A 22,820-nucleotide genomic window follows, 5' to 3' on the forward strand; every position below is an offset into this window, starting at 1 on the left:
CGGTCTCTTTTTGCTGAACCGCTAAGGTACGGGGACGTAAACACACCAGCATCGGTTGTCAAGCGATGTTGGGAGGACAAACACAGACACACAGACACATACACACATACATACATATATATACATATATACGACGGGCTTCTTTCAGTTTCCATCTACCAAATCCACTCACAAGGCTTTGGTTGTTCTGAGGCTATAGTAGAAGACACTTACCTAAGATGCCACGCAGTGGGACTGAACCCGGGACCATGTGGTTGGTAAGCAAGCTACTTACCACACAGCCACTCCTACATCATTTAACGCCTGTTTTCCATGCTGGCATGGGTTGGACGGTTTGACTGAGGTCTGGAAAGCCAGCAGCTGCACCCGGCTCCAATCTGATCTGGCAATGTTTCTACAGCTGGATGCCTTTCTTAATGTCAACCACTCCAAGAGGGGCTTTTTACATGCTACTGGCACAGGGTTAGGGTTAGGAGCCAGTCAGGTGGGTCTGGCATTGATCGCATTCGGATAGTGCTTTTCACGTGCTGGTGGTGGTGGGGGTGATGTCTTTGTTCCCCATCATTTGACAACCGCAACAACTGGTGTTGGTGTGTTTACGATCCTGTAGCTTAGTGATTCAGCAAAAGCGACTGATAAAATAAGTACCAGGTTCAAAAAGAAAATATTAATCCTGGGGTCAATCCATTTGACTAAAAACTTTCAAGGGGGTGCCCCAGCATGGCCGTAGTCTAATGAGTGAAACAAGTAAAAGAATAAAACAAAACAAAAAAACTCCAAAGACCCAACCCACTAACAAGATCTGGATAACCTGCCTATCACTTACCAATTAGCCATGTTACTGATTAATTAACAGAGCACCTGTCAATCCCTTTCGCGTTTTCTCTCAAATTAGATATTTGATTCTATTTTTGCCTCGTGTTTTATTTTTATTTTAACTGTGCTATTTTTATCTCTACAAGATTCTTATCTCTAAGTCAGGTAGCTACTTAACATAGCAAGACAAGCTAAACTACACACACACACACACATGTATATGCAGGCAAGTTTGCTTCACAACCATTTGGTTTCAAGTTCAGTTCTACCTTGGGCAAGTGTCTCCCCCATGATGGCCCCATGCCAACCAAAGCCATGTGGATTTGGTAGATGGAAACTGGGTCAGTTTAATTCCTTGTAATCTAATTGCCCCTGTATAAAGTTGTATGGTCTTGTACCATTGTAGGAAATCATTATTGTCGTCGTCATCACAGTCTTTCCATAAAGGCATGGGTTGAATGAGTCTTGTTCTTTCAACACTTGTCACAATCTCTCATCATCAGACAGACAGATATTCACACACACACACACACACACACACACACACACACACACACACATGCACATACACACATGCATGCACGTGCACACACACACGCACACACACACACACTGAAGCAGAGCAAACATTCCTACATGATCATTCAAGCTGCTAGAAATAACAGCCCAATTTCCTTCAAATCACACCCAGCTGTCTTATATAAGAACATGTTGGCTAAGTGTTCCTGTGCTTCCTTCACATGTGACCTCATTGGGATGGTCACAGGTAGAACACCTTAGATCATAGGTCTACTTTAATCAGGTCTGATCTTCAGCTAAACAACAACAACAACTTCAGTTTTCAAAATTTGAAAATTTCATTAAAATATTGTTGATGTTATAAGAATTTAGAAACCCTAAGGAACACTCATTGGGTTTTCAGGAGATGCTGTTTCAAACCCCATAGGCAGCTGTTGATTTTTTTCTATCCAAAGAGTTTTCAATCTAATATTTACATGCTATTATTTATAGCTTTATCTGCTTCAAGATTCACTGTTCCAAAAGTAGAATTGTCAAATAATTTTTGCCGCCACAGACCACAACAAATTTTTCTCAAACATTGTGATTTTATTTGTTATAATCACAGTTATTATCTTATCTTTTACCTTGATTGTTTATATTTTTGTCATAGCTTCTATAAAGGTACACTAAAGTTTTGTGCAATGATGATAAGACCTTCTAATTCTGCTTTTGGGCAAACATTGATAAGCTATTTTGGTGTTGTTTCAAACGTAAATATTTTTTTTTATGTGTTAGTCATTTGAGGTAGGGCAGCACTGTTGACCTCTTTGCAAGACTAATGAAACTTAGGTGTCAATGGAATTGAGGAATTTATCCTCAAACCAAAAGCCTCGCAAAAATGCTTCCAAAAGAGTTTAACTCTGATAAAGGTATCCAAGTGCCAGGTGGGGTTAAATTAGACCAGACAACAGATTAAATCTATCAACCTGGTACTTAACTGGTACTTTATTTTACTTTATTTTATTAACCTCTGGAAGGTTGAAATACAGAACCAAGCCAAGCGGGATTTGAACTCAGAACATAAATGATCTCAACTAAATACCATAAGGTATTTTGTTTTGTGTTTCTCTTTATTGAGTCTGGCAATTTACTGCCATTCCTTATACTGATAATAATTCTTTCTTATTTTGACATAAGGGCAACAAACTTTGAGGGGAAGGGCAAAAGTCAGTTACATTGACTCTCCTGCCCTCACCATTACTAGTACTTTATTTTATCAATCCCGAGAGGATGGAAGACGAAGTCAACCTTTGTGGCATTTCAAGTCAGAATGCAAAAAGCTGGACGAATTACTTACTTCTAAGCATTTTCTCTGGCATTGTTAACAATCCTGCCCACTCACTGCTTTTCTCTTTTCGATACTAATGATGTCTAACTTTGGTACAAGACCACACACTTTGTGGGGAGTGGAAATGGTGAATATTATTAACCTCATCCTCTCCTTGGAGGGTGAAAACAAAATCAGCTTTGACATGATTTTGAACTCAGGGCATAAAGGAGATGCATTTAAATACCAAAAGCTATTTCATTTCCTTACTTTGCAGATTCAACCGTCTTCCACCACTTCTCTTTTGACAGTAATGTTTACAACAATAACATCATCAAGTTTAGGTGGACTGTGGTGGTGGTGGTGATAATGAAATGGTGTTAGTTTTTTTTTCTTCTTTTTGTTTTTCGTGGTGACATTTCCAAGCCAAAGGTCAGAAGTAAACAGTTTGGTGAATTAATGCGGTTTCTCGATACGACTCACCACCATCTCCTAGGAAGCTTCTACGTAGTTGTTTGCAATGCTTGGCATAGCAGCCAAGTCTTTATCAAATCACACCCATTTCGGGTTTGTCTGTTTCATTATCATTTAACGTCTGCTCTCCATGCTGGCATGGGTCAGATGGTTTGACAAGGAGCTGGGAAAGTTCATGCTTTTGTTGTTGTTGTTGTTGCCCAATTCTTGTTTTCTTGAAAGATATGGGTTATTGGTCTATCTTTTCTTGTTTTTGTTAAGATGTGCTCCCTACCATTCACCACAACTATCATCTTCCCCCCTTTGATGGTCCCACTGATATCTTTATTATTATTAATATTATTATTATTGTTATTATTATTATTGTTATTATTATTATTATTAATATCATTACCTCCGCTTTAGCGAAGGCGGAGGTATTGTTTTTAGTCATGTATGTTTGTTTGTCCCTGGACAAGATATCTCAAGAACCAGTGGATGGATTCGGATGAAACTTTCAGGGATGTTTGGCCCCATGACTAGCACGAACTGATTAGATTTTGGGATCAATCCAGTCCCAGACCAGGATTCTGGATTATTTTTCCGTTTTTTTTTAATTTAATTTTTGAGAGTCAAGTTTATTTCAGATATTTTCATTTTAAAAATAATTTCTGGCTATTTGTCGAGAGGATGTTGGTGTTGCCTTGACAGAGGTTTGCGCTCTCTGAGTGCTCTTGTTATTATTATTATAATTGTTAGCATGCTGGACGAAATGCTTAGTGGTATTTTGCCCGTCACTATGTTCTGAGGTCAAATTTCACTGAGGTCGAATTTGTGGTCTCAGATTCAGTCTCACTGCATGCCACCTTAGGCAAGTGTCTTCTATTATAGCCCCCAGCCAACAAAATTTATAAGTAAAATAAAGCGCCAAATCCTAAAACACAATACCACCTCGTCTCCTTCCTTTTAACTTTCTAAATCTCTTTATTTTTGTGTTTTTTGCAGATTGAATCTTTGGTGAAAGGTTTCAAGCTGCCATCAGCCACATACCACCAGGTGATGGCATTATGGAAAGAGGAGATGAAAAATGGTTTGGGAAAAACTACCCATGCTACTGCTGATATCAAGATGTTTCCGTCCTACGTCCGTGCATTGCCAGAGGGTTCAGGTAACTATGGAGCACACTCTCTCTTATGATAAACATTTCTAATACTTTCTAGTTTTGACACGAAGCCAGCAATTTTGAGAGGAGGACCAAAGCCAACAGCTTTTAGGACAGCCACCTGATAGCGAGAGTCCACTCTGTTAAATGCCTAAGAATGATCCAAATTGACCAGTGCCCCTCCAAAGCCAGATCTGTTTCTGACCTGTTCTACGATGTACTGCGCTAGGTGGAGGTTGTCATGGATAGACTTACTGAGGATTGCACAGGTTTGTGTGTCCTCGACTACACTACAGACAAGTGCAAGCCTCATGGCAAGCTCCTTAGCTAAATTATTTAATCCAGTGTTGAGCAGAATTATGGGACTAAAGTTTTCAACTATATTTCTCTTGTTTGGATCTTTTCTTAGCAGAGTCACCACTCCTTGGCTCACGTGACTGGGAATGTTCCCAGTCTGTTGCCAGGTGCAGTAGACAGCTACCAAATCTGGAGCAAACAAGTCAGACATGTGGAAATGTAGTTCATGGGGAAGACCATCTGATTCTGGTGATTTGCATCCCACATGGTGGCTCAGTACACCTGCCGCTTCCTCCACTGGAATTGACTTCTAGGAACACTCAATCTCCTTGTCTAATAAGTGCAGCATACCATCAAGATAGATCTCAAAGCCCCCTGTCTCAAGTATGCCACTCCTCAAAAGGAAGCTGGTGAACTGCTGCTAAAACATCACATCTGTTTGGAATTAGGGAACACATGGCCGCTCCAGTCTGTCACAGACTGAATTCTAGATTTGTTGCTGTGCTTTGCCTTCGCTACCCAGGCCTAACCAATGGCTTTTGAGCCTTCATGTTTCAGCGCACACACCCTAGCTCAGACATAGTTCAGTGCAATACTTGTTGCTTTCACATCATTTGCTATCCCCTTTCTGTGCTTTTTCTAGGCTACTAACTAATTTATTATCTATTCTATTGTTTTCTAAAACAATATCTTCGCTAAAATATCCATTTTACCAGGCAAGCCTGGAAAAATTGATGTTAAATGATAGTGATGATTGCATTTAAGTTTTTTTTTAAACCCCTTCAAACTAAAAGAGTCCCAGAAAGTCTTGGAACCATATATATTATACTAATGTGTGGCTATATGACCTATGCCCCAAACAAACAAAAAAATTTGTGTCACTACTTCTGACTGACTAATACCATCATCACCACTGCCATCATCATCATCATCATCATCAGCTGCATTGTCATCATTGTTTTTACCTCTACTTTTTACATGTTTGCATGGGTGAAACAAAATTCGTTGAGGCAGATTTTATAGAACCAGATGCCCTTCCTATTGCCACACCACATGTTTCCAAGTTAGTTAATATTTCCCCTTGGTCAGACATGCTTTTACAGAAAACTGGAAAGGAATGATGCTGCTTGTATGGCAGTGACACTCATTTACAACTATCATGCAGTGTCAAGACACACATACACACACATGCATGCACACACACACACACATGTATATATGATGGGCTTCTTTCAGTCTCCATTTACCAAGTCCACTCACAAGGCTTTGATCATCTCAGAGTTATGGTAGAAATCCCTTGCCCAAGTTACTGTGCAGTGGGATGGAACTAGGGACCATGTGGTTGGGAAGCAAACAGCTTGCCCACACAGCCATGCCTGTGCATGTTTTTTTTTTTTATTCTATGTAAAAAAAAAAATATTATCTTGTTACAATTATATATGTATTAGATGTTTTCAAAAAATTTAAATTATCTAATTATTTGTTTATTTACTTATATTTCTGTAGAGAAGGGCAAATTTTTAGCTCTTGATCTTGGTGGAACCAACTTTCGTGTTTTATTCATTGATCTGAATGGACCCTTGGCAGATATTGTCAGCAAAACCTACCTCATCCCCCAGCAGGTAATGTTGGGTACAGGTGAACAGGTAAGAAACTACTTCATTAATGACCAGCGTTACCTTTTTCTTTGTTTAATCCTTCAGCATTCTGATTAATCTGTGAACTGTAAAGCTTATTTATCCACATTGTTTCAAATTAATCCTGCATTCTACCATGCTCTGAACATGTTGCTTCCCTGGGCATGGACATATTAAAGCTCCAACATCTGGGCAACTGATCTGGTATATATATTACTATTTACTATTTTACTATTTTACTTGTTTCAGTCATTTAACTGCGGCCATGCTGAAGCACCGCCTTTTAGTCGAGCAAATCGACCCCGGGACTTATTCTTTGGAAGCCTAGTACTTATTCTATCGATCTCTTTTGCTGAACCGCTAGCTTATGGAGACGTAAACACACCAGCATCGGTTGTCAAGCGATGTTAGGGGGACAAACACAGATACAAACACACATACTTATAAATATATATATACATATATACGACAAGCTTCTTTCAGTTTCCATCTACCAAATCCACTCACAAGGCTTTGGTCTGCCCGAGGCTATAGTAGAAGACACTTGCCCAAGGTGCCACGCAGTGGGAATGAACCCGGAACCATGTGGTTGGTAAGCAAGCTACTTACCACACAGCCACTCATTTATTATAGTCATGAAAATTTGTTAATCCTTTTGGTACCAACCTACCTGAGGCTATCCCTGGTTCTGTAGTACAAATGTCATGCTTTCAAAAGTTCTAAATTAAATTCTTCCATCAAAACTCAGTGTTAACTTGTTCCAAACATCAGCTTAATAATAACAAAATTATTTTGATAAACTCTTCATTATAGCTAACATTAACTGAAGTGAAAACAGTAGCTCGACAGAAATATGTTAACAAAAGGGTTAAAGAATTTATCTGATTTCATTTTGGTCTTTATATGAATGTAACTTGTGTACAGTTTCTCTCTTTTCTAATCCCGTTTTTCCCTTTTTGTATTTACAGCTGTTTGGGCATGTGGCTAATTGTGTGGCTAATTTCATCCACTTTACTGGACTGGAGACTGAAAGATCACTTTGTCTTGGATTCACATTTTCCTTTCCCCTTGTACAAGATGGCCTTGCCTCTGCTCGTCTGTCAAAATGGACAAAAGGTTTCCGTTGCGAGGGTGTAATTGGTCAAGATGTTTGTCAGCTTCTTCAACAGGCTTTAGTCAAAGCAACAGTAAGTTTTAAATGATTTAATAATTTCTCAATGGTTTATTCTCTTTTGTCACCAAATCTGTACAGCACTATCATGTACTGGCAGAATCATTAGCAATGCAGGGCATAATGCTTAGCAGTGTTTCATCTGACTTTATGTTCTGAGTCCAAATTCTGCTGAGGTCCACTTTGCCTTTCATCCTTTCAGGGTCAATACGATAAATACTAGTTGAGTACCGGGGTTGATGTAATCAACTATCCCCTCCCCCAAATTTCAGACCTTGTGCCTATAGTAGAAAGGATTATTGTTGTTATTATTATTATTATTATTATTATTATTATTGTTATTATTAGTGGTGGTGGTTTCAGTCAGGTTATTGTAACATTGGGTGGAGGCGCAATGGCCCAGTGGTTAGGGCAGTGAACTTGCGGTCATAGGATCGCGGTTTCGATTCTCAGACCGGGCGTTGTGAGTGTTTATTGAGCAAAAACACCTAAAGCTCCACAAGGCTCCGGCAGGGGATGGTGGCGAACCCTGCTGTACTCTTCCACCACAACTTTCTCTCACTCTTTCTTCCTGTTTCTGTTGTACCTGTATTTCAAAGGGTCATCCTTGTCACACTGTGTCACGCTGAATATTCCCAAGAACTACGTTAAGGGTACACGTGTCTGTGGAGTGCTCAGCCACTTGCACGTTAATTTCACGAGCAGGCTGTTCCATTGATCAGTTCAACTGGAACCCTCATCATCATAACCAACGGAGTGCCATGATAAATATATATATATATATACATATATACACACAGACACATATATTTATGGTCATGTCTTTGTGTCTGTTTGTCTCCCCACCATCACTTGATAACCAATGTTGGTGTGTTTATGTCCCTGTAACTTAGTGGTTCAGCAATAGAGCCTGATGGAACAAGTACTAGGCTTACAAATAATAAGTCCTGGAGTAAATTTCTTTGACTAAAACCCTTTAAGAAAGTGCTCCAACATGGCCTCAGTCAAATGACTTAAACAAGTAAAAACATAAAAAAATAAAAGAATAGAATGTGTGTGTGTGTGTATATATATATATATATATATATATATATAATGTGTGTGTGTTAGTGTCTCCTTTACTTGACATTATGTGATAGTTTTGTTCCCATCATGTAACAAGTGTCCTTCATTTCCAATCTTCCAAGACATGTTTGGTCATGGGAAAACATTACATTATTTGGTGGTATGCAGGAGTTGGTGAGAGGAAGGACATCCAGCCATAGAAAAATCTGCTGAAACAACTTTCATCCAGCCGACACAAACATGAAAAAAGTGGATATTAAATGGTGATGGTGATGATTTTTTTTCACTATTTTCAAACTTTGAAACATGCAGACATTGTATTTCATTTGAAATATTCTTGTGGAAAAATTTATAATGTCTAAAGCTCAGAGAGGGAGGGAGGGGGCAGTGAAAGGAAGGGACAAAGACAGAAGGTGGGAAAGAGAGAAGAGTTTAAGAAATAGGTTTAAAAAATAGGATGGTAATTAGCATACAAAGCAATGCTGGACATTAGTTTAAGAAAATGAAGACCAGACAGAATAAAATCCAATCCAAATTAATATTGGTTTCAAATTTTAGCACAAGGCCAGCAAACTCAGGGGAGGGGGTAATTCGATTACAATGACCCCAGTTTACAATCGGTATTTGTTTTATTTACCCTGGAAGGATGAAAAGCAAAGTTGACATTGGTGGAATTTGAACCCAGAATGTAAAAACATACGAAATGTTGCTGAACAGTTTGTCCATCATGCTGACAATTCTATCGGTTTGCCATCTTAGTCCAAATTGATATTTGAAAGCAAAAATGGTAAATTGATGACTAAAAGTAAATGATTCTAGCATTTCTGGATCAAAGGTTGCTGATTAATACACACATTATGTTTGGTAGTGATGTTTTTTAGAGTTATTTTTAGAATAAATAAGTATTAAAGTTAATGAGTAAATAGATAACTAGATAAATATATAAACAAAAAAATATAAAAATACTATTTATAGATTATTGTGATAATTGAAAATCTGAAACAAACAGGAAAAAGAAAATCAACAGAAAACAATTCAATGATATGATAGGAGAAGAAATAGGGGTTCAAATTGTTGTTGTTTGAGCTTTGGGCAGCCCTGAATGAGTCAAGTTGAAATCCCAAACTTTCCAAATATGAACATCATGTCTTTTTGACAGGTATCATCATCATCATCATCATCATCATCATCATCATCATCACTTAACGTCCATTTTCCATGCTGGCATGGGTGGGATGGTTTAACAGGGTCCAACAAACTGCACTAAGCTCCAGTGTCTGCTTTGGTATGGTTTCTACAGCAGAAAGCCCTTCCTAACGTTAACCACTAAACACAGAGTACTGGATGCCTTTCTTGTGCCACCAGCACTTGTGAGTTTACCAAGTAACTTGCAGAGACATAAAAAGAAAACAGAAAAGGACAAAGTCCCCATCATTAGATAGAGAAGTCATTAGGGATAAGAGAAGTGGTTCTCTGCCAAGTGCTGAAGGGCTCTAGTATGATAGAGGGACAAGAACATGTGTCTTGATACAGAGGTGATATATTATTTAAGGGTTGATGGAAGCAGCCAGGAAGAAGATAAAGATGGTATTGATAGGGCGCTAAAACAAACTCTCAAGATACAAGAGCATATGAGAGGATGCAGAGATGAAGGTGTGGGTGGGTAGTTTCATAAGTGTGTGAAGGGGAGAGTAACTGATGGTTGGAGTTGGAGGGGTCGAGGTGAATGTAGGGAGTGTTGAACTGGAGTGGAGGTGCAGTATCTAGGACTATATTATCAGACATTTCCATCTGTTTTTAAAATGGTAGGCCAGGGGTGGGGAAACGATTTAGTGCAGTGAGCAGAAATTTCCAAAAACAAAAGGTCTTTGGGTGGATCATGAGTTCTAACTCTTATATCTGTGTAAATCTTGTATATATCATCGTCGTCGTCGTTTAACGTCCGCTTTCCATGCTAGCATGGGTTGGACGATTTGACTGAGGACTGGTGAACCAGATGGCTACACCAGGCTCCAATCTGATTTGGCAGAGTTTCTACAGCTGGATGCCCTTCCTAACGCCAACCACTCAGAGAGTGTAGAAAAATATATGCCCCAGGTGAGGGGCATATATGTATGTATAATTAGATATACATTAATAAAGATAAGTTTAACACATTAAGTTAACACATGACATCTTCATTAACACCACCCCTGAATTTAGGGTACATTTATATTACTTATGCGGTATTCTATATTTTTCAGCTAGAATGTAGTTGGGTCTGAAGCGGGTGGTACAAACTTAGCAATATGTGTTTTATCAGGAAAACAAAATTTCCATTCAAATGGAAATTGCCAGACAATTTTCTGTTCGAGTCTAACTGTTTTAAGTCATAGTGGAAACGCGACCTTTGTTGCAAAGAGGCATATGAATATTGTATAAATTTTATAATTGTAAAATTGACTATATTTTGTACATACGAGTATACCAGCCTGTGGGCACAATAAAATGGGCTTGCGGGCACAATTGCACCCGTGGGCGGGGGTTTCCCCACCCTTGCAGTAGGCTATAGTTTTGAGGGAGATTTGGCTGCTATTTAATGTTGACTCATACTATTATAGTTATAGTGGTTTAGCCCTTGGTCAGCCCCAACTGAGTACAAGTTTCTAGACCTGATCATTCCATTTAAGACTTTCTCTTTTAATGTAATATGCCTCATTTTTAAGACAGGTTAGTGTGAATCTGAGGGAGATTTGGCTGCTATTTTTGTAGGTTTTTAACCATCTTAATGGTTAACAGTGGCCTGTATTTGATATGATCACGGTCTGTTTTTTGACCACACACACTTATGAACACATGCTTACACAAACACACATTCACACATGCACACATTCACTTCCACATATAACATATTCACACAAATATACATACACACTCATATTCACTCTCATACACATAAACACAAACACATATACACAGCCATTCACTTTCTCACATGCTAACACAGATGTTCAACACACATAAACACGCACCTGCTCACCAGTTACTGTGATAAAGTGTAATTAAAAAAAAGAACTAGTTCACATATTTAGGACTTTCCACAATCTCTCAAGTAGTTATTTTAGTAAAGCGTTTTATTGCTTTGTTTTACAATCTGTTTGGTTTCTGTCTTAGTATATCATTGTCATTATTACCATCGCCACCACCATCACCACTGACCCCACCAGTACCACCATCCTCACTACTATTGCCATCCACACTACTACCGCCATCCCCAACTCTACCACCGTTCCCACCACTACCACCACCGCCATCCCACCACTACCACCACCGCCATCCCACCACTACCACCATCCCCGCCACTACCACCATTCCCACCACACTACCACCGTTCCTTCCACTACCACCATCCCCACCACTACCACCACACTACCACCGTTCCTTCCACTACCACCGTTCCCACCACTACCACCATCCCCACCACTACCACCATCCCTACCACTACCGCCATCCCACCACTACCACCATCCCCACCACTACCACCATCCCCGCCACTACCACCATCCCCGCCACTGCCACCATCCCCACCACTGCCACCATCCCCACCACTACCACCATCCCCAACTCTACCACCATCCCCACCACTACCACTGCAACCAACACCATGATGATTGTTGTCGTCATTATTTAGTGTCCATGTTCCATGCTAACATGGTTTGGCCAGTTTGACGAGATATAATTGACCCCAAGAACTGCATTGCGCTCCAGTGTCTGCTTTGGTATGGTTTCCAGGGCTGGATACCCTTCCTAATGCCAACCACTTTATAGTGTAGCGTATATTGGGCTGCTTTTTCACACCACCAGCATTAGTGCTGTTACCATGCAACATTCATGACTATAAACCCCAAGGAGTAGGGGTCAGGTTTATGCTAGGAGATGAGGTGTCAGAGTATGATAGAGGGGTGGAAGTGGCACCTCAAGGTACGAAATGAATAGGAGTGAATCAGGGCAGAGGAATTAGGAGTTAGGGTTAGGGTCTGTGTTATAGCGAAATCTCTGACTGAACTAAGGGAAATGATATAATTCTGTATTTCTGAGTTGCCAATGTAAGACCTCAGTGAAAGTTTTGTAAGGCGCAGGAGTGGCTGTGTGGTAAGTAGCTTGCTTATCAACCACATGGTTCCGGGTTCAGTCCCACTGCGTGGCACCTTGGGCAAGTGTCTTCTACTGTAGCCTCGGGCCGACCAAAGCCTTGTGAGTGGATTTGGTAGACGGAAACTGAAAGAAGCCCGTCATATATATGTATATATGTGTGTTTGTGTGTCTGTGTTTGTCCCCACAACATCGCTTGACAACCGATGCTGGTGTGTTTATGTCACCGTCACTTAGCAGTTCAGCAAAAGAGACCGATAGAATAAGTACTAGGCTTACAAAGAATAAGTCCCAGGGTCAATGTGCTTGACTAAAGGCGGTGCTCCAGCATGGCCACAGTCAAATGACTGAAACAAGTAAAAGAGTAAACCTTAAAAACTCACTCTGTCACTGCTTGCAGGCATAGCATAGTGGATAAAGGCATTGGTTAATGCAGTGCAGTCACCTAGAGCTTCTGAGTTCAATCCCAGGCAAGGCATCACAAGGTGAATCACAAAACACCTGAAGAAGGCTGGAGCATACACAGCCAAAATAGTGAAAGTAACAATCAAGATGAGGACTTTAGTCCAACGAATGTAAATGGTGTACACAAGCGAAATATGTTTCCATTATTATTTCAATACTATCTGATACTATTTCTTGGTTGTAGTTCCTAATAAAACTGTTACTGTTTATCGTTTTCTAATGGTATATGGTGGTATTTGAACCAAGGATGCACAGTTAGAGTGGATACCACAAGATGTCCAATCTGACACAAAGAATTTCACCAATTCCACCCACCCTCTTGTTGGTTTTATATTTATGAAATGATGAAAGACAAAGTTGACCTCTACACAGTCAGAACAAATGTCACAAAGAATTCTTTCAAATGTTTACAGGACTCTGCCAAATTATCACTTGTGTGTGTATGTGTTTGTGTGCGTGTGTGTGAGAGAGAGAGAGAGCATTTTATAAACAAATGTTGAAGCGCTGAGTAAGTTGATGTTTTAGAAATGAAGGATATCTCAAATACAGGAGAATAGGTGATCTGCGCTCTAGATTTCCTTCATTTTTGAAACACATATGTATGTATTTAAAGATAGATTGCCCGATAGGTAGGTAGAGAGGTGGAGGAAGAGATTAGGAGAGAAAGTAGTAGATAGCTAAATAGATAGATAGAGAGAGAGATAGATACGTAGATATAGATAGATAGATAGATAGATAGATAGATACGTATAGATAGATAGATAGATACGTATAGATAGATAGATAGATAGATAGATAGATACGTATAGATAGATAGATAGATAGATACGTATAGATAGATAGATAGATACGTATAGATAGATAGATAGATACGTATAGATAGATAGATAGATACGTAGAGATAGATAGATAGATAGATAGATAGATAGATACGTAAATAGATAGATATGTAGATATAGATAGATAGATATAGATAGCTAGATACATACATACATACATACAGACAAACAGATAGATATGGAGTGAAAGAGATAGCAGGTAATGATGCATTATTAGAGGTAAATACTATCATTATATTTGAAATCTATTTAAATCTGTCATTACTATAAATGCTTCTTTCAGATGTTCATTATTTTTTTGTTAAATTTCCAAAGGTTGAACTCTTTTAATATGTAGTTTTGCATTAGAAAAGGAGGTTGTTTTTCCAAAACTAATGACTTTTTGACTCTTGATTGTGTATGCTGGTTCTAGTTTGTGACATAGCAGTATGTAGACAATCAGTAACTTTATCTAAATAACCTTTCTGTTGCCCACTGATGAGGGTGATATCTGTGTGTGTGTGTGTGTGTGTGTGTGCATCATTTTATGTACGTACAGCTTCTGGAAAAATGATTCAGGTTTGGTAGGATAATGAAATATGTATTTATTTCATCGTCATCGTCATCATTTAACGTCTGTTCTCCATGCTGGCATGGGTTGGACAGTTTGTCAAGAACTGGTAAACCAGAGGACAGCACCAATCTCAGTCTGCTTTGGCATGGCTTTTACAGCTGGATGCCCTTCCTAATGCCAACCACTTTACAGAGTGTTTATATTTGATCCTAACCCTACATCGTATTATTATTATTATTATTATTATTATTATTATTATTATTAGTTAAGGTGGTGAGCTGGCAGAATCATTAGCACGCCGGGCGAAATGCTTAGCGGTATTTCGTCTGCCATTACGTTCTGAGTTCAAATTCCACCGAGGTCAACTTTGCCTTTCATCCTTTTGGGGTCGATAAATTAAGTACCAGTTACGCACTGGAGTCGATGTAATCGACTTAATCCCCTTGTTTGTCCCCTCTATGTTTAGCCCCTTGTGGGCAATAAAGAAATAAGAATCATTAGCATGCCAGGCAAAATGCTTAGTGGCATTTCGTCTGTCTTTATGTTCTGAGTTCAAATTCTGCTGAGATCGACTTTACCCTTCCTCCTTTCAAAGTTGATGTAATTGACTTTCCCCTCCCCACAAAAACTGCTGGCCTTGTGCCATAATTTGAAACCACTATTATTCATTTGTATATTTTTGTATTTATTTATTTAATTACAGCCAGTGAAAATTGAAGTTGTGGCTGTAATCAATGATGCTGTAGGAACTTTGATGTCTGCCGCTCACACTGACCGAAAGTGTGAGATTGGTTTGATTCTTGGTAAGTAATGAAGCCCACAACTTCACATTCACACGTTCTTTTGATACATTTCATTTGATTTCTTTTCTATTTTTTTTTTATGTCAGAATAGTTGGGGGGTGTTAATAAATGGTGTGGGTGGAGGTAAGATTGTTGTAAGCAGGAAATATAACATGTGAGTGGAGTTTGAATGTAGGAATTACATAAGGTGAGTGGAGGTATGAAATACGTGAATGAGAGTGTTACATCACATCTATGTGTGTGTGTGTGTGTGTATGTGTGTGTATGTACATGTGCATGTATAGCACTTTGGGCAATTGTCTTGTACTATAAGCTCTAGGCTGAGAAAGGCCTTGTAAGTAGATTTGGCAGAAATTGAAAGAACCCCCCATCCCACTGCTAAATACACACACACACACACACACACACATATACATACATACATGCATACACATAGATGCACGCACACACATATATATATCTTTGTATCTGTGTTTGTGTCCCACCACTGCTTGACAACCAGTGTTGGTTTGTTTATATCCCTGTAACTTACCAATTTGATAAAAAAAAAGACTGATAGAATAAGTACCAGGCATTAAAGAAAAAATTACTAGGGTCAATTCATTTGACTAAAAAATTCTTCAAACCAGTGCCCTAGATATATATATATATATATATATATATATATATATGTGTGTGTGTATGTTTGTGTGTCTGTGTTTGTCCCCCCCAACATTGCTTGACAACTGATGCTGGTGTGTTTACGTCCCTGTAACTTAGCGGTTCGGCAAAAGAACCCGATAGAATAAGTACTAGGCTTACAAAGAATAAGTCTTGGGGTCGATTTGTTCGACAAAAAGCGGTGCTCCAGCATGGCCGCTGTCAAATGACTGAAACAAGTAAAAGAGTAAAGAGTATATACATTCAGGCAGTATTTAATTAAAGCAGTTATCTATGCATCATATATAATGTATATAAACATGGTTGATAGGTCGGTTATTGTAGTATTTTTCTCAAGATAACATCTCATATGGACTTGCTGTATTTCAAATACAAAATTTCAGAGTAAAATGAAGATTCGTCCCAGCAGTGTCCTGCAAGAGCACCAGATGTATTTTGGCCTTTTCAGGCCATTTCAATGGCTCATGCTTTCAGCCAGTTACATGCTTAGATGAGAATTCATCATCTCTGATATAGGTAAAAGGGAATAAAACACTCTTGTAGCAAATAGCCACCTGGCTGATAAAAAAATTATATGTTTATATAGATGTCTGGAGGCACATGGCTCAGTGGTTAGGGTGTTGCACTCATGATTGTGAGATTGTGGTTTCGATTCCTGGACAAGATGATGTGTTGTGTTTTGAGCAAATCACTTCATTTCACATTGCTCCAGTCCACTCAGCTGGCAAAAATGAGTTTTCCTGTGACAGACTGGCACTCCATCCAGAGGTGCAGTTTATATGCCACAGAATCTGGGAAACAGGCCTTTATCAGCCAATGGCTTTGGAACAACTTTTGATTCCTTTTTTTTTTTTTTTTTTGTGATATGTGCGCTCCAGCATGGCCAGAGTCAAATGACTGAAACCTGTAAAAGAATAAAATAATATAGCATAGATTACCAATCAATGTCAATTATTAATAAATGTTTCCTTGTGTTTTCCAGGAACAGGATGTAATGCTTGTTATATGGAAAAACTTGAAAATGTGGAAACTGTTTCATTAGATGATGATGAACCTCAACAGGTAAGTTCTTTGATCGTTGAAAATAAAGTTAAACTTAGAAATTACCAAATATATCATTTGTGTTTGGTTGATGCCAGTGCCACCTGACTGGCTCTCATACCGGTGGCATGTAAAAAGGACTATTTGAGTGTGGTCAATGCCAGTGCCACCTGACTAGCCCCCATGCTGGTAGCACATAAAAAGCATCACTACACTCTCGGAGTGGTTGGCATTAGGAAGGGCATCCAGCTGTAGAAAACTTGCCAGATCAGATTGGAGCCTGTACAGGCTCTTGGTTTGCCAGTCCCCAGTCAAACAGTCCAACCCATGCCAGCATGAAAAGTGGACGTTAAACAATGATGATGATGATCATCATCATCATTTCTTTATCTTACGTTTTAAGATCCTCCATCTTGACAACTAAAAAGTTTCAAAGGGTGATCAGCATCTGCGAAAATAGTTCCCATCTGTATTTGCACTAAATGTGTGTGTGTGTGTGTGTGTGTGTGTGCGCGCCTGTAAAGATCTTTAGTTTTGCTTTAGCTATTACACCTAAGGCCATGCTGGAGCACTTCCTTTACTAACATGTGTATATATTTTATTTCTGTATATTTTAATCGAGGGAGTGGCAGGGCAGAGCCCATAGACTTTGCATCCTCTCTCATGCTAGTACACTTGTGGTATCAATATAATTGCTGTTTAGCTTGTACTTCTATGAGTGTGTATGCAGTGTGTATGAATGATGTGAGTGTGTGTGTGTTAGAGAGAGACAGAGAGACAGACAGAAATACCCAGACTAAATACTTCCTAAATATTCTCTCTCTTTCAGGTGATCATCAATACAGAATGGGGCGCATTTGGTGACAACGGTTGTTTGGATATTGTCCGTACAGAATACGACAGAGAGTTGGATACATACTCTATCAACCCAGGAAAACAACTGTGAGTTTGATCTATAGATATGTGTATATGTATAAATATATGTGTGTGTTTGTATGTGTCCACACACACACATACAATTTTTTATGGCTGTGTCTATCTGTTTGTTGTTGCTTGAGTGTGTTTATGTGTTGCTCTGTGTGTGTGTGTTATGAATGTCTGTATGTATTGCTCTATGTGTCTGTACCAGTGCATTTGTGTATTACTATGTGTATGTGTGTCACAGAGATAGATCATCTCCATCAATTTTGTGTAGGGCTTCGGTAAGTGATGTGTGGAGGGAGAGAAGAGAGAAGCCATGATTATTCATGGCTGACTGTAATAGGAAGAAGCAGTATGGCAGGATATTGAGATTTTTTTCTCAGGCTGAAGATGACTTGATCCAACCTGGTCAAAATAAAATATCCACAACCAGAGGATGGACACTGTTATAAACGTGCATGTGTGTGTGTGTAACAATTATAGCATGGAAAGCATATATTAGTTATTGAAAAACACACAAAGACTGTTGACTTCATTTAAACATTTGATATTAAAATTTAGTATTAAAAAGTTTCATTGCACCAACTGTGACCTGGCCACTGATGCTGTTCCACTGCAACAGAATTGGTGGAAGAAAAGGTTTGGCACCAAATAATGAATTTTAAAGAAATGTTTGCGTTTAGGAATGGGTAGTATGTATCTTCCATACTAAAATTGTTTTAGTAGCAACACAGCACACAGTCTCAGATGAAATCATTTGCCTGATAAGTAATTCTTTGATATATACATAGATATATATATATATATATATATATATATATATATATATATATATACATATATATACATATATATCATCATCATCATCATCATCATTGTTTAACGTCCACTTTCCATGCTAGCATAGGTTGGACGATTTGACTAAGGACTGGTGAAACCGGATGGCAACACCAGCCTCCAATCTGATTTGGCAGAGTTTCTACAGCTGGATGCCCTTCCTAACGCCAACCACTCAGAGAGTGTAGTGGGTGCTTTTACGTGTCACCCGCACGAAGGCCAGTCAGGTGGTACTGGCAACAGCCACGCTCAAAATGGTGTATTTTATGTGCCACCCGCACAAGAGCCAGTCCAGGGGCACTGGCAACGATCTCACTCGAAAATCCTTACACATGTCATGGGCACAAGTGCCAGGAAGGCGACGCTGGGCACAGGTGCTATCCCGATTTTGTTATTCGCTTATATATATATATATATATATGAATAATCAGTATATGACATAACTTATTAAACAAAGTTCAACAACTTCATTCATATTTATGAAATGAAGGATATTGGATGTTAAAATGGATTTTAGTTTTGACTGTTTTCATTATCATAATCTTTCTTCACTTACAGGGTTGAAAAAATGATAGGTGGAATGTACCTTGGTGAAATTGTACGGCTGACACTAGAAAGATTGAGCTCTGAAAAACTTATCTTCCTTGGCATTGATCATGATTGTGATTTATTCAACCGTGGAAAGTTCTACACCAAATATCTATCTGAAATTGAAAGGTTTGTGTGTATTTTTACATTGTTTTGTTATTGTGAAGGTGCATGGCTTAGTGGTTAAAGTGTTCAGCTCACAATTATAAGGCTGTGAGTTCAATATTCAGTAGCACATTGTGTTCTTGAGCAAGACATTTTATTTCATGTTCACCCAACTGCCAAACATGAGTTGTACTTGTATCTCAAATGAGTTGTACCTGTATTTCAAAAGAGCCAGCATTATCACATTCTGTGTCACAAGACTGCACCAAGCTCTGCTGTCTGCTTTGGGATGGTTTCTGCAGCTTGGTAGCCAACCAAATGCTAACCACTCTACAGAATGTACTGAGTTTTTTTCCATGTGGCAGCAGCAGCAGCAGCACAAGACCTTTCAACTTTGGAGGAGAAGTATTGAGGGGATGAAAAAAAAGGTGTCGGACATTAGAAGAGAAACATGGCTGCCTCAGATGGAGAGAGAGAGAAAATGAAGTGAGACCATACACCCAAGTAGCAGGAAGTGCATAGAGGGAAGTGTAGACTAAGGATTGGGAGAGAGTGAGTGGATGAGTGAGTTCACAATATATATATATATATATAAATAAAATAACTCAATAGCTCAGTTTTATGCATAGCACTTATCAAAGTTTTATAGATGCAGGAGTGGCTGTGTGGTAAGTAGCTTGCTTACCAACCACATGGTTCTGGGTTCAGTCCCACTGCGTGGCACCTTGGGCAAGTGTCTTCTGCTATGGCCTCGGGCCAACCAAAGCCTTGTGAGTGGATTTGGTAGACGGAAACTGAAAGAAGCCCATTGTATATATGTTTGTGTGTCTGTGTTTGTCCCCCCGACATTGCTTGACAACCGTTGCTGGTGTGTTTACATCCCTGTAACTTAGCGGTTCAGCAAAAGAGACTGATAGAATAAGTACTAGGCTTACAAAGAATAAGTCCCGGGGTAGATTTGCGCGACTAAAGGCAGTGCTCCAGCATGGCTGCAGTCAAATGACTGAAACAAGTAAAAGAGTATATATAAAATTAATATAACTCAATGGCTCAGAGTTTCATGCATAGCACTTATCAAAGTTTTATATATAAATATATATGAGGTGGTGAGGCAAGACCTTCGTACATTGGGCCTCACCGAGGCGATGACTACTGACCGAGACCTTTGGAATTGTGCTGTGCGTGAGAAAACCCGGCAAGCCAAGTAAGATCGTTGCCAGTGCCCCTGGACTGGTTCTTGTGCGGGTGGCACATGAGATGCACCATTTTGAGCGTGGCCGTTGCCAGTACCGCCTGACTGGCTCCTGTAGGATTTTCGAGCGAGATCGTTGCCAGTGCCCCTGGACTGGCTTGTGCGGGTGGCACATAAAAGACACCATTTCGAGCGTGGCCGTTTTCGTGCGGGTGACACGTAAAAGCACCCACTACACTCTCTGAGTGGTTGGCGTTAGGAAGGGCATCCAGCTGTAGAAACTCTGCCAAATCAGACTGGAGCCTGGTGTTGCCATCCGGTTTCACCAGTCCTCAGTCAAATCGTCCAACCCATGCTAGCATGGAAAGCGGACGTTAAACGATGATGATGATGATGATGATAGGTATACACTCATATTTTGAGTTCTATGTTTCCTGTTTTCATCACCAAACCTATACATACATATATATATATATATATATGGGAGAATGTAAAAGCACCCACTACACTCTCTGAGTGGTTGGTGTTAGGAAGGGCATCCAGCTGTAGAAACTCTGCCAAATTAGATTGGAGCCTGGTGTTGCCATCCGGTTTCACCAGTCCTCAGTCAAATTGTCCAACCCATGCTAGCATGGAAAGCGGACGTTAAACGATGATGATGATGATGAATGTACAAAAAAACAACAACAGACGAGGACAGGTGGTGTAAATAACAAAAGGATGTATTAGTATGACGCTCAGGAATACAGAAAGTCTTTGACGTTTCGAGCTACACTCTTCAACAGAAAGAATACGGAGACAAGGAGAAAAACACGGAGAAAAAAAATTGAATAGTGTTCAGTCAACGGTCATATATATAAGAAAATAAGATGACAAAGGGAAACGATGGTTATGTTATGAATTTCATGCCTGAACAAAATACACACACACATGTGTGTGTGTGTGTGTGAAGGCTGAAGTTATGTGATTCTTATCTAAAGTGTCCATAGTTCAGATAGCTTAAATACATTTATATAAAACCTCTATTAGGTGCTGTGAATATCTTAATGAAGGCCTTTGCTGTTATCATCTGAACACCTTATCTATGGTTCTTAGCATTTTCATAAATTAACAGAATGTTAATTAGGTTAGTCATAGCATGACTGATGCAGTGTGTTAAGTAATTGCTTAATACATCATAAGATTCTGATATTAGTTTAGTCATATCTTATCAAAGATAATACTTATCTTATTTATTACGTGTTGTTACTGAGTTGTTTGTCACCTTAGGTTTTGTGTGGTTCAAATGAAAACCATGCCTCCTACCTTTACCTGTCTATGCTTTATTGTTCTGGCCATTGACTTTATACTAACATCCTTTTCACCTTGATCCTCTGGATAGTCAGGGCTCATAAGGCCAGTTTATCCAGTTGACATGGCATATAACTGACCGAGGTCACAACAATCCCCCTGAACAGGACACTGGTCCATTGTAGGTTTCAAGGCCATCAATTTTAAAGGAAGGCAACAAGTTGATTCCATTAACCCCAGTTCATGACTGGTACTTTATTTTATCAATCCTGAAGGGTTGAAAAGTAAAGTTAACCTTGACTGGATTTGAACTCAGAGTGTAATGAACCAGAAGAAATGATTCTAAACATTTTGTCTGATGCACTAACGATACTTCCAGCTCGCTGCTGTATATGGTCACTTGACTTGATAGAAATAACAGCCAAATATCCATCAACTCATACCCTACAAATTTAGAAGTGAATATGTATAATGTGATTCTTAGGTACCAGCACATAGGAAAAAATGAATGGAATGGGCACAAATGGAATGTTCTTGATCATGGGTCTGTTCAATCAGGGCTGATTTGGGGTTCAAGACAACAACCCTCTTTTTTTTATGCCTCAAAGCATCAAGGAAGTTTCTATGTGGTTGTTCAACCTGCTAGAAGTAGCAGTCAAATTTTCTTCATATCACACTGGGTAATGTAGTTCAAGATAGATATGCTATGCTTGAAGGACACTGCAGCAATAACTATGAAAATAGTTCTGTTGGATCAGGGACAAACTTGGGGCTAAACTACAGCCTTTTAGGCTTGGTTACCTCTCTGTTCTTTAGTATTTCCTTTATCTTTTGTTTTTTTTTTCTCCCTCGAATTCTTAAAATATATTCGCTGAATGCTATCCCTTAATCCCTTTAAGTTACTCTCTCCAAAGAAGGTTTCTGTTTGAAATGCTAAAAGCTGTATCTTGTGTCATATCATGACTA

The 22,820-nt window shown here is 39.2% G+C and overlaps 1 protein-coding gene across 2 annotated transcripts in view; it reads left to right on the plus strand.

The window, feature by feature from the left end:
• LOC106877604 (hexokinase-2) overlaps positions 1-22,820 on the plus strand; it is a 55,380-nt gene that overhangs the window by 24,741 nt on the left and 7,819 nt on the right. For both annotated transcript variants that reach the window (XR_016238010.1, XM_089339917.1), the window contains exons 2-8: positions 4,103-4,265; positions 6,063-6,202; positions 7,162-7,380; positions 15,121-15,220; positions 16,863-16,942; positions 17,751-17,863; positions 19,238-19,396. Coding sequence is in view for 1 of the 2 variants with exons in the window: in XM_089339917.1 (XP_089196043.1) it covers positions 4,103-4,265; positions 6,063-6,202; positions 7,162-7,380; positions 15,121-15,220; positions 16,863-16,942; positions 17,751-17,863; positions 19,238-19,396 (974 nt within the window). In the remaining variant the exon portion in view is untranslated. The remainder of the gene's footprint in view (positions 1-4,102; positions 4,266-6,062; positions 6,203-7,161; positions 7,381-15,120; positions 15,221-16,862; positions 16,943-17,750; positions 17,864-19,237; positions 19,397-22,820) is intronic.

Source organism: Octopus bimaculoides, chromosome 22, assembly GCF_046866305.1.
Source record: "Octopus bimaculoides isolate indiv1 chromosome 22, ASM4686630v1, whole genome shotgun sequence".
NCBI lineage: Eukaryota > Metazoa > Mollusca > Cephalopoda > Octopoda > Octopodidae > Octopus > Octopus bimaculoides.